Source organism: Cherax quadricarinatus, chromosome 85 (assembly GCF_038502225.1).
Source record: "Cherax quadricarinatus isolate ZL_2023a chromosome 85, ASM3850222v1, whole genome shotgun sequence".
In the NCBI taxonomy this organism is placed as follows: Eukaryota; Metazoa; Arthropoda; class Malacostraca; order Decapoda; family Parastacidae; genus Cherax; species Cherax quadricarinatus.
In genome coordinates this window covers 530,550-550,555 of record NC_091376.1, presented here as the reverse complement: position 1 = coordinate 550,555, position 20,006 = coordinate 530,550, and the positions used below count along the sequence as shown (strand labels likewise).

At 40.4% G+C, this 20,006-nt stretch overlaps 1 protein-coding gene across 1 annotated transcript in view; it reads right to left on the bottom strand.

The window, feature by feature from the left end:
- LOC128703275 (nephrin) overlaps positions 1–20,006 on the bottom strand; it is a 73,303-nt gene that overhangs the window by 38,301 nt on the left and 14,996 nt on the right. The window contains exons 3-6 of the mRNA XM_070103240.1: positions 10,965–11,051; positions 9,512–9,709; positions 8,565–8,716; positions 139–283 (exon numbers count right to left, since the gene is read on the bottom strand). Coding sequence (XP_069959341.1) covers positions 139–283; positions 8,565–8,716; positions 9,512–9,709; positions 10,965–11,051 — 582 coding nt within the window. The remainder of the gene's footprint in view (positions 1–138; positions 284–8,564; positions 8,717–9,511; positions 9,710–10,964; positions 11,052–20,006) is intronic.

Sequence of the window (20,006 nt, the reverse complement as noted above, 5' to 3'; positions counted from 1 at the left end):
GGCCACCCTGCCTTGGTGGGAATCGGCCAGTGTGTTAATAAATATAAAATAAAATATATATATATAATTCTTAATATGTAAATGTAAATAAATGTAAATAAATGTAAAAATCAAAGGAAATCACTTAGAAGAACTTACATGCAACGTTCAAGGTAAAAATTTCCTCTATAGTGGCCAGAGGAAGACTTGGATTTTCCGCTCGACAGAGAAGCTGGCGACCGTGATGATGTCTTGTGGGTAATATGCTCAACACACTCACTGTCTCCTTGTCCTGTCTTGTCACCTGCAATTATCGGTGGTCTGCTTAATTTTTTCCCCTCTGTGCGAGGGCTGAGAGAGAGATGCTGGCCTTTATCTGAAATCTTTATTGATAACTATCCTATTATTGATTTGTATGCAACAAGAAGAAGGTGATCAATAATGTACATGGGTCCAGGGACTGGGTCACAAAGTTGCAGTGTTATTTAGCTGTTTACATGGTTATATCTAGTCACAATAGTAATAAATTATTCAAGAAGACAGTGGAAGGCAGTTTTTGCTACTGTGATGTGAGTGACAACAAGTGAATGTCCGCCTCATTCACTCTTGTGGTTAAGAGACACGATAAGGTTGATCAGATAAAATAAGTGCCATATGTACGTGGAGAAATCTTTACTGGCGAAATACCTTAAGGACAATAATGAGAAGTAAGAGTTCCAGAAGTTCAGGTCAGAGAGCATCCATAGAGGGCCAACAAGAGCTTTACACAAAAGTAAGAATTCCTTCTTCTTACAGGTGAAATATAGCCAGAAAATACGACACAAAACACGAAATTTAAGTTTCCATGACAGACATCTTAGCCTAGCCGTGAAAATCCCGTCACCTCGGCCTGGATTTCGATCCGGCCAATAAAGACAATACGTTTCCCAATAAAACGAAAAGCTGAAAGGAATAAAAGAGAGCCTGAGCTGGCGCACAGTTAAGATAGGAAACTGGAGATAGCTTTCAGGAAGGGTCATTGAGATTGGCTTGCAAATGGAGCACTCAGAAGCCTGTCAAAAATATCTCCACACTGTCTCGACGACGACAACAGCCCTGTAACCATCAATCACTGGTCTTCAGAGTTTACGTTTGAAGACAGAGAGATTGATGACAATGTTGTTATATTATTACTGTTATTATTAGTAGTAGGAGCATTGGTAGTAGTATCAGTAGAATTAGTAGTAATAATATTTATTATTAGTTGTAGTAGTGAAGAAAAAATGATTAAACACTTTTTGTAGCCATTAAAAATTGACGATAAAGAAATTCCAGTAACAGGACTGCAAACCCACAATAATCTCACCCTCTTAACTTAATTTCAGAATTTCATCTCATTTTAATTAACGATAAATGAATACTGTAATTATATAAAGAATATATTGCATGAAATATACTGACCAATGCCATTGTTATGGAATGTTCTAAATTATCAGAACTCCGGAGAACAGGTTAATTATCAGAACACGTAAAATTATCAAGAAAATACGCAAATTAATAACTGCAAAGAATTCGTTTTAAAGTTCACTTGTCTTCAGTGTTCTCGTGAGAACATATCGGTACGTAAATATATGGGAATGCTTGTGAAAAGTGCTAAAATACACACACACACACACACACACACACACACACACACACACACACACACACACACACACACACACACACACACTAACGACACTGGAGGACAGGAGGGTCAGGGGAGACATGATAACGACATATAAAATACTGCGCGGAATAGACAAGGTGGACAAAGACAGGAAGTTCCAGAGAAGGGACACAGACACAAGAGGTCACAATTGGAAGTTGAAGACTCAGATGAATCAAAGGGATGTTAGGAAGTATTTCTTCAGTCATAGAGTAGTCAGGCCGTGGAATAGCCTAGAAAGTGACGTAGTGGAGGCGGGAACCATACATAGTTTTAAGGCGAGGTATGATAGAGCTCATGGAGCAGGGAGAGAGAGGACCTAGTAGCAATCAGCAAAGAGGCAGGGCCAGGAGCTGTGACTCGGCCCCTGCAACCACAAATAGGTGAGTACAAATAGGCGAGTACAAACACACACCCACACACACACACACACACACACACACACACCCACACACCAGAGATGTTACTATGTACACCTTACAGGGAGATATAACAGGGAGGAATAACAGGGAGACATAACAGGATATATAACTACAAACGTTTTGAAAACAAAGAAAACTAGAACACAAACGACCCAACGGTATGGTAGAAAATGCTTTGGGGGCGAAACACTGACGTATATAAGAAGAAATACAAGGATGCACAACCCAGTATTTTGACTGTTTCGCTACTAAGCAGAGGTTTATAAAGCACTAAAGAGGAGGTTGTATATATTTGTACCTTTCTCAATAAACAAAATACACCAGTCTAATAATAATAATTATTATTATTATCATTATTTCTACAGGTGCATGATAAAATGTATACAGACCTGACTGAAATCAGTCAGAGCAACGTAGGTTAATTCAGTCCTCGGGATATAACCCACACCAGTCGACTAATACCCAGGTACCTACTTACTGCTAGGTGAACAGGGACAACAGGTGTTATAAGGACATATATTTCTACCTGTAGGGGCGATAGGGTTGTGAATCAAGGTATATGGGGCAGTAATAAAGGCAAATTTAATATTCAGTGTAAAATCAAGAAACACCTCAGGGTAATAGGAGTTATTAATGACAGTGTGTTTCAAGCCTCGACTACCATGCTAGCACAAATTGGCTAGTACACACGTAATTCTAGGTGAATGAAGATATCTTCTCTCCATCTGCGTTCATTCTTCTACCACTATTCCTTCTTCATTCACAGACGTCTCAACGTCAACCTGATGAGGCTACCAATTTGCCCCGAAATTGGTGGGGAGAAATATGAGCTGTAATTGTTGACAAGAAAACCATAAACTGAGAGTTTTATTTTTCTCTTTCTCTCTCTGGAGGTGATGTGTTGGGGATGTGTTGTTGATGTGTTGATGTCACGGTCATATTTTTGTATTATCGTTGGTGAACCGTGATGTTATGTTGATTGTGGATGAAGTAATGAAGTCACCTATTAAGAATTGCCTTTTTGAGTGTGTGGTGAACGCCATTAAAATCTATGTTCACCCATCAGTAAATGGAGTACCTGGGTGTTAGTCGACTGGTGTGGGTCGCATCCTGGGACACTGACCTAATTTCCCCGATTTAAGTGGAAAAATTAAATTCCCTAAATATTTCTTCATAATCCTCAAAATTTTTTTAAAATATTGAACTGGAGATTATTATTTGCTTTTGAACTTGTGTGTGACGTCCGTTTTTGAACTTGTGTGTGACGTCCGTTTTTGAACTTGTGTGTGACGTCCGTTTTTGAACTTGTGTGTGACGTCCGTTTTTGAACTTGTGTGTGACGTCCGTTTTTGAACTTGTGTGTGACGTCCGTTTTTGAACTTGTGTGTGATGTCCGTTTTTGAACTTGTGTGTGACGTCCGTTTTTGAACTTGTGTGTGACGTCCGTTTTTTAACTTGTGTGTGACGTCCGTTTTTTAACTTGTGTGTGACGTCCGTTTTTGAACTTGTGTGTGACGTCCGTTTTTGAACTTGTGTGTGACGTCCGTTTTTGAACTTGTGTGTGACGTCCGTTTTGACGGTCTCGTTGTTCAATTATTTTTTTCTATTTGTTTACCAATGTTGTGGAGGTGTTCTGTTGTCTCTGAATATCATGTGAGTGTGTAATTTCCAACTGACCTATCTATTATGTGTAGTATTTTGTATGCAGTGAATATATCCCTTCCAATTCTTTATTTTACATATAATTGAAAGTCTAGCTCCTTCAATTTTCTTAGATATTCCCCTTTACTCAAGCACCTGTGTGAAAGTATTCTTTTCAGTATTATCGAGTTATGCTACGGTCAGGTGATGGCTTCACACTGGTGCTGCGTACTCAGTATCAGGCATCATATGCAAAATGTGGGTATCGTTATTGTAGAGATTTCAGGCAACTAGTGATGTTTGCTCAATTCATTGCAGATATATACAGTAATGAGAAGATGTCTCTGTTTAGCGATACCTGTTCCTGATAAATATACCTTGGTGATGTGACTTATTTATTATCTTGACGGCATTGTATACCTTTAATGATTCATAAGGCCTGGTGACGGACCGGGCCGTGGGGGGGGGGACGTTGACCCCTGGAACCCTATCCAGGTATACTCCAGGTATATATCCGGTTTAAACTATTCTTTTCTCTATATTTTATTTACTATAAGTATATGTACAAGGTATACAGACCATAGCTGACATCAATGACATATTACTCTATAGAAGCCCCTTTTTATGCTGGGCATTTCGGGTAAATTAGGTCAGTGTCCCAGGATGCGACCCACACCAGTCGACTAACACCCAGGTACCCATTTTACTGATGGGAAACATAGACAACAGGTGGAAAGAAACACGCCCAATGTTTCTACTCTGGCTGGGAATCGAACCCAGGCCCTCACCGTGTGAAGCGAGAGCTGTAACCACCAGGCCACCAGATTTGATGATCAATGAAAGTATCTAAGGGAGGATATCTGCTCCTTATCTTAATATTCTCGGTAATATTCCATCTGGCCCTGATGCCTTTGATGTGTCAAGCTCCATTACGAACCCCTCACTTACTCATTAGTCATTTCAATGATTAATAGTTCCACTTAGTTTATCATCCCTTTCATCAACGGTTCTGGCCCCTTACTCTCTCCATAAAAGCAGACTGATGAGATCAATGCGCACTTTCCTGTCAGTTTAAGTGTTCCATAATCTTTTTGAAGTGTCGTCATTTGATATGATAGTTTTCTTGAGGTTCGGCTGTGATGCTGTATTGGTTATGTCTTTGACTTGGTTGCTATGTTCAATTGATTTTCTGTTTCCCTCCACATACGTGGCTGTTTTACCAGCTTTTCTGTTCTCTGGAAATAGATTTCTTTTTAATTTAATTATATTGTGATCCTGGTTTTCTGGCGTTACATTGAGATTCGAATCATTTGTTCCTTTACAAGAATCTATGTAAGAGGTTTCCGAAGCAATTATCTGTTTTAATTATAGATTACAGATATGTTGTTTTTCTTAGGTGGCTTGTTTGCCTCTGGCGATATGTTTGGTGTAATGTTCACTCCCAGTTCCTTATCGTTTCGTGAGTTTTTTTTATTTGATGATAATGAGTTCTTTTAGTAATGTGTTCGTTAGGAAAATATTGGTGAATTGGTTTATTAAGTATACAGTGTATTAGTCCAGTAATTACACTGTGTAATTCATAAGTTTGTGGAAGTGTGCTGTATATAATGACTAAAACACACTGTATGTAACACATAGGAGTGCCCCGTGGCCTGGTGGCAAAAGCTCTCGTTTCACACGGTAAGGGTCCGGGTTCGATTCCCGGCGAATGGGGGAAAACATTGAACGTGTTTCCTTACACCGGTTGTCTATGTTCACCCATCAGTAAAAGGGGTACCTGAGTGTTAGTGGACTGGTGTGGGTCGCATCCTGGGACAAAACTGACCTAATTTTCCCGAAATTCCCTGCTTAACAAGCGGCTTTCTATATAGTAGTATGTCATTGATGTCAACTATGGTCTGTATAAGTTGTATCATGTACTTGTAATAAATATTATTATTACTACTATTATTATTATTATTATTATTATTATTATTATTATTATTATTATTACCTTGCAAACTGTCCATCACGTATTTCTAGTAATGTTTAATTGCACGAGCCAATTTACAAAAATCCTGTGGTATAAACCTAGGTAATAGATATCGACAAGCTGGTTTAGAAAAACGCGTAAACACTGATTACGTGTTTTTCTCACTGTTTTTTTAAACCAAGAAACTAGAGAGAGTACAGAAAAAGAAACCAATAACCAAATTTGTACATTAAATCACTTCACAGTTTGTAAACTGAAAAAAAATTAACTCGTGGGGATATTTCAGTGACAAAATATGTGAATTATGCAGTTGTGTGCAGTGATAGAGATTCGATCCTCCTCCTGGGGGATTGAACCCCTTCTTCTTCCTGGCAAAAATCTTGAATATCGAGACCAAATCAGATCAGTTGATCGCGATATAGCAAAAAATAAGTCCTGTATCTGAAATCCTTTCCCACCTTTGCAGTGCCAGGCGGAAATTATTAAACACCAGAGAGAGAGGATTTTTCCAGTGAAACAGTGATTTAAAGTTTACCTCAACACAACAGGTTTTAAGGTTTGCCTCAACACAACAGGTTTTAAGGTTTGCCTCAACACAACAGGTTTTAAGGTTTGCCTCAACACAACAGATTTTAAGGGTTGCCTCAACACAACAGATTTTAAGGGTTGCCTCAACACAACAGATTTTAATTTTAACGGATTTTAAGGTTGCCTCAGATTTTAAGGTTTACACAACATATTTTAAGGTTTACCTCAACACAACAGATTTTAAGGTTTGCCTCAACACAACAGATTTTAAGGTTTGCCTCAACACAACAGATTTTAATGTTTACCTCAACACAACAGATTTTAATGTTTACCTCAACACAACCGATTTTAATGTTTACCTCAACACAACAGATTTTAAGGTTTACCTCAACACAACAGATTTTAAGGTTTACCTCACAACAGATTTTAAGGTTTACCTCACAACAGATTTTAAGGTTTACCTCACAACAGATTTTAAGGTTTACCTCAACACAGATTTTAAGGTTTACCTGAACACAGATTTTAAGGTTTACCTCAACACAACAGATTTTAAGGTTTACCTCAACACAACAGATTTTAAGGTTTACCTCAGCACAACAGATTTTAAGTTTACCTCAACACAACAGATTTTAAGGTTTGCCTCAACACAACAGATTTTAAGGTTTGCCTCAACACAACAGATTTTAAGGTTTGCCTCAACACAACAGATTTTAAGGTTTGCCTCAACACAACAGATTTTAAGGTTTGCCTCAACACAACAGATTTTAAGGTTTACCTCAACACAACAGATTTTAAGGTTTACCTCAACACAACAGATTTTAAGGTTTACCTCAACACAACAGATTTTAAGGTTTACCTCAACACAACAGATTTTAAGGTTTACCTCAACACAACAGATTTTAAGGTTTACCTCACAACAGATTTTAAGGTTTACCTCACAACAGATTTTAAGGTTTGCCTCAACACAACAGATTTTAAGGTTTACCTCAACACAACAGATTTTAAGGTTTGCCTCAACACAACAGATTTTAAGGTTTACCTCAACACAACAGATTTTAAGGTTTGTCTCAACACAACAGATTTTAAGGTTTGCCTCAACACAACAGATTTTAAGGTTTGCCTCAACACAACAGATTTTAAGGTTTGCCTCAACACAACAGATTTTAAGGTTTACCTCACAACAGATTTTAAGGTTTACCTCAACACAACAGATTTTAAGGTTTACCTCAACACAACAGATTTTAAGGTTTGCCTCAACACAACAGATTTTAAGGTTTGCCTCAACACAACAGATTTTAAAGTTTACCTCAACACAACAGATTTTATAGTTTACCTCAACACAACAGATTTTATAGTTTACCTCAACACAACACTGATTTAAAGTTTACCTCAATATTGAGAGAAATAAAGTTTACATCACTGGCAACAATAACTTAAAGTTTACCTTAATACTTAAAACTCGAGGTGGAAGGCAAACAGCTGCAGTAAACTCTGAATCATAAGCGAAGAAGTCCAGAGTGATTTATACATGCAATTTCCGACTCGCTTCAATAAAACGAACATGAATCAAACGCAAGAAGTTATTTAAGATAAAACGCCATAATTCATGGCCTTATCAGAGGCGACCTGGCCCACTGGTCATCCTCACCCACTGTTGTAATATACATACACTATGTATACTTATGAATACTGTGTGTATTGGTGTAAATACTGGGAATACAAGTGGGAATACTGTGTATACTGGTGTAAATACTGTGTGTACTGGTGTAAATACTGTGGATACAAGTGGGAATACTGTGTATACTGGTGTAAATACTGTGTGTACTGGTGTAAATACTGTGTGTACAAGTGGGAATACTGTGTATGCTGGTGTAAATACTGTGTACTGGTGTAAATACTGTGGGTACAAGTGGGAATATTGTGAATACTGTGTGCACACGTGTGAATACTGCATGTATACGTAAATGCTGATTTTACACACAAGTACCAGCATTAAACCTTTAATTTAAGTTAAAACGCTGGAGGATATACAAAGGTACTAATGTCAGAGTTTAAGGATAATGAGAAAAGAAGGGAGACTAAAAGAACTAATGCTTTCAAAATATTTAGGGGAGTTGATAGGTCAGATAGGGGTAGACTGTTCAAGAGGCTTGAAACGGGTGTACGAGGGCATAGTTGGGAGTTGAAAATAGAGATGAGTACCACGGATGTCAGGAAGTATTTATTCAGCCTCAGGGTTGTTAAAAGGTGGTAGTAGTAGTATAGGCAATCTCGGGACCCAGGAGCTGAACACACACACACACACACACACACACACACACACACACACACTTACATTAATAAAGTCCTCTTCGACAGTACGACCTTGCTGGTACCAGATAATACGTGCAGGTGGATTCGTGCCGGTAGCCGTGCATGTCACTTCCGCTTCCCGTCCCTCCACAAGCGGTGTTTCCGACGCCTCGACTCTCACGCTAACGGGACCACCTGACCACGGGAAGACGTCTTCAAGCACTCACAGAAAACTTAACACATAAATATTACAATAAGAGAGGATATGTCAATCACACACACACACACACACACACACACACACACACACACACACACACACACACACACACACACACACACGCTATATATATATATATATATATATATATATATATATATATATATATATATATATATATATATATATATACACAATAAGATCACAGTATGTATGTATCATTACTGAGGAAACGTTTCACCAGCCACTGGCTTCATCAGTCTAATACAAAGGAGAACGGGGACTGATTACCTCAAACTCCTCCTGATCTTCCACCGTTCTTCGGTGTACTGGACTGAAGAAGTCACTGGTTGGCGAAACATTTCCTCATTAAAGATTCCCAAATGATAAACAAGTGTCTCATACTTCAGCTTCCCTCACATTTGATCCTTCAGAACCATAGTGAACCTAGGCTTTGTAATGAACGACTGTATATGAACTGACAGGCGCCTTGGTTCGATCCCCTGTCCATTATGATATAGGAAGTTACAGAAAAAACAGCACATAGGAGAGAGGAACTTACGACGACGTTTCGAACCGACTTGGACCATTTACAAAGTCACACTGTGAGAGTGTGACCTTGTAAATGGCCCAAGTCAGACCGTGACGTCGAGGTAGGTTTCTCTCTCCTGTATATGCTGGTTATTTGTGTATTGTACCAATCAGGGAATTGTGCCATTTAGTTCTTTATACAGGAAGATGGCAGTATGGGAATCCTCCATTAGACGTACATGTAACGTTTCTACTGTAGGTAGCTGTGGCAGGAGTGGTGACTTCGTTATTGGACGCTCGGCAGGTGAAGGGTAGGAAGAGGTCAGTACAAGAGGCCGGTACCTCCAGGCTGTTAAAGACTACGTTTTCTTGTACGGTGCTGTTGTGGTCCACTGGACGGCCTCCCTGCACCCACACCACGCTAGCTACTGGAGAACCTGCCGAAGAAAGATGAACGATTGCAATTAAGGGGGTGTTATCCCTGAAAAATCGTAACGGAGGATTGTGAATAAACTGAAGAATTTACGTGGTTTCGAACTGAGGCGGGGGTGATGGATGAGGTATTAGAGGCACAGATTCTTGCTGCTGATGCAACCATGTCAGAGAAAGTGCTTATTTGGAAATCATCCTATTGTAGCGTCCGTGGCTCATTGGAACAGAGGAGGACTTACCACACATCACGATCTCTTCTTAAGGCATGACGAAACATCAAAGATTGATGGAAACGTGGCAATGAACTAAGACTTTTGCCAACCAGTCGCATCTTCACTTGAATTCAGGAATTATCATGAGTGTGTAGTTCCTTTGCCTTGATCAGTCTGCAGTAGAAGCAGAAGCAGAAGGCAGCATTAAAGGTGGGCGGGACCAACCTGTCGCAAGCCACTGGTTGGCGAAATGTCTTGGTAATATAGATACCTAAATGTTGAACAGGAGAACCGCCCGCAACCCGAGGCGTGACCTGACCCCTAATACACACACACACACACACACACACCAGGAGCTTGGACTCAACCCCTGCAACCTCAACTAGGTGAGTGAGTGTACACACACACACACACACACACACACACACACACACACACACACATATATATATATATATATATATATATATATATATATATATATATATATATATATATATATATATATATATATATATATGAATGAATGAGAGAGAAAGGTAGAGATGTGGAGAAAAGACAAACAAAGCAAACAAGATAAGAAAAAGGAGCAAAAGAAGGAGAAAGAATAAAGAAAAGAGCTACCTCTCAACACACACTCATTTCTTGCCATTAGAGGATGATGTAAATCCAGTCTCATAGGGTTCAGTGGACCGGTCCGCTGTACCAAAGGTGCCGCTGACAGCTGACGTGATTGACGACTCTGTGTGTGGGAGAACTGACCCTCAAGAACGACCTCTCACCGCCTTCAAGAACGACCTCTCACCGCCTTCAAGAACGACCTCTCACCGCCTTCAAGAACGACCTCTCACCGCCTTCAAGAACGACCTCTCACTGCCTTGAAGAAGGATTGTCAACGGCTTTGTCAAGCCGTTGACAAAGCCGTTGACAAACCTCCTTTTACCTTACATTTCTTCCTAACAAATTAACAATTTTACCAGCATTATTACTAAAAAAATGTCAAAACGTACTTACAAAAATATGGAACCGCTAAACAGACCAAACTTACCTCCTACTGCTTGGCACGTCACGTCGTTCCTATCTCCCGGGACCACAGGTGAGAGATGAGATATTATCTCTACCCTCTCAGGCGGAACTGTCGGGAAAGACATAGATATGAGAGAGATATGAGAGAGATAGAGAGAGAGAGAGACTATTTACTAAGAGAATCTTGTAATAAAGTTGGTAGAATTAATGACAATATGTAAAGTAAAAGGACACAAGTGCAACTAATGTGACATCTTATTGTGGCAACGTTTCGCTCTCCAGGAGCTTTATCAAGCCATTACCTTAATGGCTTGATAAAGCTCCTGGAGAGCGAAACGTTGCCACAATAAAATGTCACATTAGTTGTATTTGTGTCCTTTTACTTTACTAAGAGAATATTACAAGAAGTATATTTATTGAAAAGTATACTTATAAATAAGTATATTTTTAGATGTGTATATTTCAAGCACATTTGTAAATTAGTGTAAATATTTACCGATTTTGTAAATATAGGAAAAACTCGCATGAAATCATTTAATTTTTAAAAGACTATCCCCCTCCCTATCAAATTATATCTTGAAATTATAAACAGTTTCTTAATTAGTCGCAGATTTTATAGATAGTTGAAAATACTCTGGAAAATAACATTTCACTGTAGTTTGTTATGAATCTTGACAGGTTTAGTTAGTTTAGTATGTTTATTGTGCTCCCCATACCCATCCTGTGGGTGGTAGTCACCCCATACCTATTCTGTGGGTGGTAGTCACCCCATACCCATCCTGTGGGTGGTAGTCACCCCATACCCATCCTGTGGGTGGTAGTCACCCCATACCTATTCTGTGGGTGGTAGTCACCCCGTACCTATTCTGTGGGTGGTAGTCACCCCGTACCTATCCTGTGGATGGTAGTCACCCCGTACCTATCCTGTGGGTGGTAGTCACCCCATACCTATCCTGTGGGTGGTAGTCACCCCGTACCCATCCTGTGGGTGGTAGTCACCCCATAACCATCCTGTGGGCGATAGTCACCCCATACTCATCCTGTGGGTGGTAGTCACCCCGTACCTATCCTGTGGGTGGTAGTCACCCCATACTCATCCTGTGGGTGGTAGTCACCCCATACATATCCTGTGGGTGGTAGTCACCCCATACTCATCCTGTGGGTGGTAGTCACCCCATACCTATCCTGTGGGTGGTAGTCACCCCATACTCATCCTGTGGGTGGTAGTCACCCCATACCTATCCTGTGGGTGGTAGTCACCCCATACTCATCCTGTGGGTGGTAGTCACCCCGTACCTATCCTGTGGGTGGTAGTCACCCCGTACCTATCCTGTGGGTGGTAGTCACCCCATACCTATTCTGTGGGTGGTAGTCACCCCATACCCATCCTGTGGGTGGTAGTCACCCCATACCTATTCTGTGGGTGGTAGTCACCCCATACCCATCCTGTGGGTGGTAGTCACCCCATACCTATCCTGTGGGTGGTAGTCACCCCGTACCTATTCTGTGGGTGGTAGTCACCCCGTACCCATCCTGTGGGTGGTAGTCACCCCATACCTATCCTGTGGATGGTAGTCACCCCATACCTATCCTGTGGATGGTAGTCACCCCGTACCTATCCTGTGGATGGTAGTCACCCCGTACCTATCCTGTGGGTGGTAGTCACCCCATACCTATTCTGTGGGTGGTAGTCACCCCATACCCATCCTGTGGGTGGTAGTCACCCCATACCCATCCTGTGGGTGGTAGTCACCCCATACCCATCCTGTGGGTGGTAGTCACCCCATACCCATCCTGTGGGCGATAGTCACCCCATACCCATCCTGTGGGCGGTAGTCACCCCATACCCATCCTGTGGATGGTAGTCACCCCGTACCTATCCTGTGGATGGTAGTCACCCCGTACCTATCCTGTGGATGGTAGTCACCCTGTACCTATCCTGTGGATGGTAGTCACCCCGTACCTATCCTGTGGGTGGTAGTCACCCCATACCTATCCTGTGGGTGGTAGTCACCCCGTACCTATCCTGTGGGTGGTAGTCACCCCATACCCATCCTGTGGGCGATAGTCACCCCATACCCATCCTGTGGGCGGTAGTCACCCCATACCCATCCTGTGGGCGGTAGTCACCCCATACCCATCCTGTGGGTGGTAGTCACCCCATACCTATCCTGTGGATGGTAGTCACCCCATACCTATCCTGTGGATGGTAGTCACCCCATACCCATCCTGTGGGTGGTAGTCACCCCATACCCATCCTGTGGGTGGTAGTCACCCCATACCCATCCTGTGGGTGGTAGTCACCCCATACCTATCCTGTGGGTGGTAGTCACCCCATACCCATCCTGTGGGTGGTAGTCACCCCATACCCATCCTGTGGGTGGTAGTCACCCCATACCCATCCTGTGGGCGGTAGTCACCCCATACCCATCCTGTGGGCGGTAGTCACCCCATACCCATCCTGTGGGCGGTAGTCACCCCATACCCATCCTGTGGGCGGTAGTCACCCCATACCCATCCTGTGGGCGGTAGTCACCCCATACCCATCCTGTGGGCGGTAGTCACCCCATACCCATCCTGTGGGCGGTAGTCACCCCATACCCATCCTGTGGGCGGTAGTCACCCCATACCCATCCTGTGGGCGGTAGTCACCCCATACCCATCCTGTGGGCGGTAGTCACCCCATACCCATCCTGTGGGCGGTAGTCACCCCATACCCATCCTGTGGGCGGTAGTCACCCCATACCCATCCTGTGGGCGGTAGTCACCCCATACCCATCCTGTGGGCGGTAGTCACCCCATACCCATCCTGTGGGCGGTAGTCACCCCATACCCATCCTGTGGGCGGTAGTCACCCCATACCCATCCTGTGGGCGGTAGTCACCCCATACCCATCCTGTGGGCGGTAGTCACCCCATACCCATCCTGTGGGCGGTAGTCACCCCATACCCATCCTGTGGGCGGTAGTCACCCCATACCCATCCTGTGGGCGGTAGTCACCCCATACCCATCCTGTGGGCGGTAGTCACCCCATACCCATCCTGTGGGCGGTAGTCACCCCATACCCATCCTGTGGGCGGTAGTCACCCCATACCCATCCTGTGGGCGGTAGTCACCCCATACCCATCCTGTGGGCGGTAGTCACCCCATACCCATCCTGTGGGCGGTAGTCACCCCATACCCATCCTGTGGGCGGTAGTCACCCCATACCCATCCCGTGGGCGGTAGTCACCCCATACCCATCCTGTGGGTGGTAGTCACCCCATACCCATCCTGTGGGAGGTAGTCACCCACATACCCATCCTGTGGGCGGTAGTCACCCACATATCCATCCTGTGGGCGGTAGTCACCCACATACCCATCCTGTGGGCGGTAGTCACCCACATACCCATCCTGTGGGCGGTAGTCACACCATACCCATCCTGTGGGCGGTAGTCACCCCATACCCATCCTGTGGGCGGTAGTCACCCCATACCCATCCTGTGGGCGGTAGTCAAAAGATTGCAGAGGTGAAATTAAGACACATGTGCAACATCTGGGTATCTTTATTGTAAACGTTTCGCCAACCAGTGGCTTTATCAATACAAATTCCAGTTGGTTGGCGAAACGTCTACAATAAAGATACCCAGATGTTGCACATGTGTCTTAATTTCATCTTGTCGGTATTATATACCATTCTTGCACAGATTACAGAGGTACATGATGGCTCCAGGTACTGGGCCCCAAAATCTGATAAGTGAGCAGGTTACAAAGGTAATGAACTCCAGGTAGATCTGGTCACAATCATTGCAAGTTACAAAAGGTATTTACAGATTACAGAGGTATATAATGGGTAATCTTGACAGGGAAAAATATATTTTAAATTAGTAAGTTTTCTGCTAACTTGATCACACTTGATAATGCATGAATAAATCGTATGGTTATGCAGGGGATTTTGGAGAACTTTAAGGTCTGACGAAGCCAGAAGTTCATCACTTAACACCTTTACTAACATCGTTAAAAATATTGTTACATCTCACAAATAATTAATATATATATATATATAATATATATATATATATATATATATATATATATATATATATATATATACACATATATATATATATATATATATATATATATATATATATATATATATATATATATATATATATATATATATATATATATATAATATAGGGAGGTACCACCTCTAGAACTGTCCTGGGGACCCTCATCCTCAGAGAAAAGAATAAACTTGCTTCAGGGAAAACTCAAGGTTCTCCCCGAAGCTATCTGAGAATTTTCTCCTACCACCCCTTATATTTTATATATATATTTTATTTAAAGACAAAATACATTGACAAAACATTCACAAAAATACGATAGAAAGTAAAACAACATTGGTAACTCAGAGCTACATCTCGAATACTTCGTCCAGCTCCCCGGCGGTGGGCCGCGTGCCCAGAATGCTGCAGGCATTTCCTCTCTGGATAGCAACACTGAGTCTCTGAAAGAGGAAGCTGGTCGCCCTGTGGTCCTTAGTTTCTATGATGAGCTTTTCACCCAGCTCTATTAGGAACTTATATATATATATATATATATATATATATATATATATATATATATATATATATATATATATATATATATATATATATATATATATATATATATATAATCATGTGTGCGTGTGTGTGTGCACTCACCTATTTGTGGTTGCAGGGGTCGTGTCACAGCTCCTCGCTACTGGCCTCTGTGTGTGTGTATGCTTATTTTCCTGAATTTAATAGCTAATAACATATCCTGCACCCTACAAGCTCATTATCTACACGTTACTTATCGTTATAAGAAAGTCGTAATATCCTCAGAAGAGTCTGGAGAAAGGTATTAACACATACCACATCGCTACGATAATCCATCTCGTCACCTACCTAAAAGTTTTTACAAATATATCCTAATTCGCTTCTCTAACGAACGGCTACTCTCATCTCCACTCCGAAATTAGATTAATTGATTTCTAATTGGACGTCAGTGCAACCAGAAGCAATTCAAGAATAGGAGACTTGATTAAATGTTGATTAAATCGTTGTGCCACAGATTGCTATCCATTCGTGTGAGGCTTAACCTGTTTTCAGGGAGAGAGGGAGAAAAGAATTCTTCCTGGTTCTTAATGCGGGGAGAAACCTGCATATTTTGCAGCTAGTTAGGGAATTTTAATTAGCTTGTCATGCAGTGAAAAGAACAATAATCTCAGTGGAATTGACAAAACTGGCTGAGGTAAAAAAAAAATAGGGTAAGCAGTCCAGCAATATAAATATTTTTTTTGCAGCCAGGTCGTAGTAAGCAGGTTAGGTAAGATTTGTTAGGAAGCAAAACAAGTGCTTATCGACTCTAGTCTGTTATATGATGGCCAGCCGCTGAAGCTTTTGGTCATTTGACCGAGGCCTTCCGCTGGCTTACAGTAAACAGGCAATATTGTTATATGCAGAACAACCACTGTGAAAAATAGTTAAATTCAAAGCACTTTCGTGATTTCTGACATTATCAAGGATAATGTAAAAATGATAGAACATCAGATGGCTTATAATGCGGGTACATTTTGAACAGTGGCGCTACTCTACCTGAGGGAAAATAATGATCCGTTCCACTATTATTGTACTCTTGATGCAGTAAGGGTTATTAATTTTATTTCAATGGAAGAGGATCATTAAGAGCTCTAGAGTAAGGATTCTGAGGATAGTTGAGAGAACTGTGACATAGTTGAGGGGAAGGATAACAGCAGAATGGTGGTCTTTGCAGTGAATTAACTCAGTTGTGAGTTCAAAATTCACTACAACTCATTTGCACATTGTGTAGCTTGTGCATTAGTGTTCATACTCGCTATTGCTAAACAACAATAGCAAACAGGGTATTTTTACCAAGATATGTATATTTCTCAGTGTATATTCCTTAAAGGTTTACTTACAGCTGAAAAATATCGACTGAAAATTAGAGATGCCGGAAATAGCAATAATACGACTATCAACGACTCGCCGAACAGAGGTTCGAGCGCACAACAAACCAGACACTATAGCAGGTCAGTGAGTGACTTAGACTCCAATATAAGAATAAAGAAACGCAGCTATAATTAACAATAAGTTCGACAAAGTACATCCGGAAAAGCAGATATCAGTGATCTTGGAAGTCCACACTGAGGCTAAGACAAGATTTTCTTAGGATTTTTAACCCCGGAGGGTTAGCCATCCAGGATAACTCAAAGTCAGTGCGTGATAGAGGATTTTGTCCCCCAGGATCCCACCCACACCAGTCGACTAACACCCAGGTACCTACTTACTGCTAGGTGAACGGGGACAGTAGGAGTAAGAAAACACACCCAATGTTTCCACCAGACCGGGAATTGAACCACGGACACTGAGTGAAAGGCGAGAGCGTTGTCTACCAGACCACAGAACAACGTGACGTGAGAAGAATTATCAACTTTGAACTAGATAAAGTATCGTGTATAATGTAAACATATCAACCAAGGTAATAACAAAAGAAAAGGCACAATACCGTGACTGGAACAATACACAAATAACCCGCACTTAGAAGAGGCCCTGACGACGCTTCGGTCCAACTTGCACCATGACTTGTGACTTTGTAAATGGTCTAAATCGGACCGAAACATCGTCTTAAGCTCCTCTCTTCTATATGCGGGTTATCTGCGTAATCAAGGCAAGCAAAGTCTGCCATAAGGAGACAAATACCAACGGAATCTATATTGACCAACGCTCCACAGGACTCTTTACCAGCTGCCAATCATTCCCAGGAATTTCATCTCAAGAAATATACGAGAAGAAATTTTCTAAACGAAAAGCCGGGAGAAGAGCTCGATCAAAACAATAGCCTGTCACATCGGCGCCCGGCGACTGATATTCCAAATTATTTTATTCATGCGATCTGTCAATTTACGATATTTCTGACACGCTATTCATCTGTCAGCCACAAGCCAGTAATTTCCAAATTCCAATGCGATCAGACTTTTGTTTCATAAAAGTTGTTGAAAAATGCTAGAATTCAGAGGGAGGGGAGGGGGTGAAAAGAGGGGAGGGGTGAAGGGAGGGGAGAGAGGAGAGGGGAGGAGGGTGGGGGAGAATATCAGCTGAAAACTTGATATGTGAGAGGCTAGAGGAATTTGTATTAGTTCCGATCGATTTATATTACAAATAATGTGTATGTCAAAAGCCTGCGATGTCTCTTGATAATCTCTCTCTCTCTCTCTCTCTCTCTCTCTCTCTCTCTCTCTCTCTCTCTCTCTATATATATATATATATATATATATATATATATATATATATATATATATATATATATATATATATATATATCATCGTCCATGGTCTCCTATAAGTACAGTTTAAATTTGTCTCATCTACCCACACCATCTACCCTCTCACTTTCAGTATTATCCTCTCTCTCACTACCACAACCTACACTATACCTCCCTCTTACTCCCCTCACCCTTATGCCTCTCGACTTCGTCTCCCCTCTGACGGATTTATCCTCATTGTCCAGCCAACCCCAGCAACCCCTCACCCCTGTTGTTTGACATATGTTTGACATAACTACAGTACCGTGTATAATGGACAAATATATATATATATATATATATATATATATATATATATATATATATATATATATATATATATATATATATATATATATATATATATATATATATATATATATATATATATATATATATATATATATATATATATATAATATATATATATATATATATATATATAATATATATATATATATATATATATATATATATATATATATATATATATATATATATATATATATATATATATATATATATATATATATATATCGTGCCGAATATGTAAAACTGGTCAATTAGCAAGAACTCATTTAAAATTAAGTCCTTTCTAAAATTTTCTCTTATACGTTTAAAGATATATTTTTTTCATTAATGTTGATGTAAAAATTTATAATTTTGCACCAAAAGGAACTTAGAAAACTTACCTAACCTTATTATAACAAGAACAATTTATTTTAGCCTAACCCAACTAAATATATTTTAGATTTGTTTACAATAATTTAATACTAAACAAACACAATGAAATATATTTTTTTCGTTAGGTTCAGAATGATTTTGGCGAAATTATTGTATACACAAATTTTCACTTGTCCTATATGGCAAGATGAGCGTTGCTATTTATGCCAAGATCGCAAGTTCTGCCTATTCGGCACGACATTATATATATATATATATATATATATATATATATATATATATATATATATATATATATATATATATATATATATATATATATATTTATATATATATATGCAATAAGATCACAGTAAACAGGTGATTTTAAATTATGCAAAACAACCACTGTGAAAGAGTAGTGAAATTCCAAGCGCTTTCGTGACTACTCACATTGTCAAGGAACTATGAAAGTAATACGTCAAAGGAAGGCAATAAAAGGACTTAGACCACACCTCACAGTCAACTCCCACAACAAAGAAACACCTGACGCGCGACAATACCGGACTCATGAGAAAAGAGGAACACTGCGGTAGGTCCGCTGGTCCAACTAGACAGGTCCTCACGACAACCCACCAACAAATCATTCTACCCAAGAAATAAGGTTTATTATTTGTCCAATGTATTATTAAACTCTAACCAAATTTTATTAATTATAAATGAATCTAATTTATACAAATCAAAGGAAATATTCATATTATTGTCAAAACTGCTTTTTATGAAACAAGATTCAATTATATTCCTGTCGACCATGGACTTGCTTGATACAACTTTCTCAACTTTTTGAAAATCAATTGGATGGTTAAAGTCTCTCACATGAATAAATAGAGCATTGGAATCTTGTCCAGTTCTAATGCTATATTTATGTTGTTTTAATCTAAGTTCGAGACTTTTACCAGTTTGACCGTAATAAACATTATCGCAAATTTTACAAGGAATCTTATAGGCACATCCGTCAGCATTTTGGGGGGAATTCTTTATCAAAAGTTTTTTTTACTGTATCAAGAT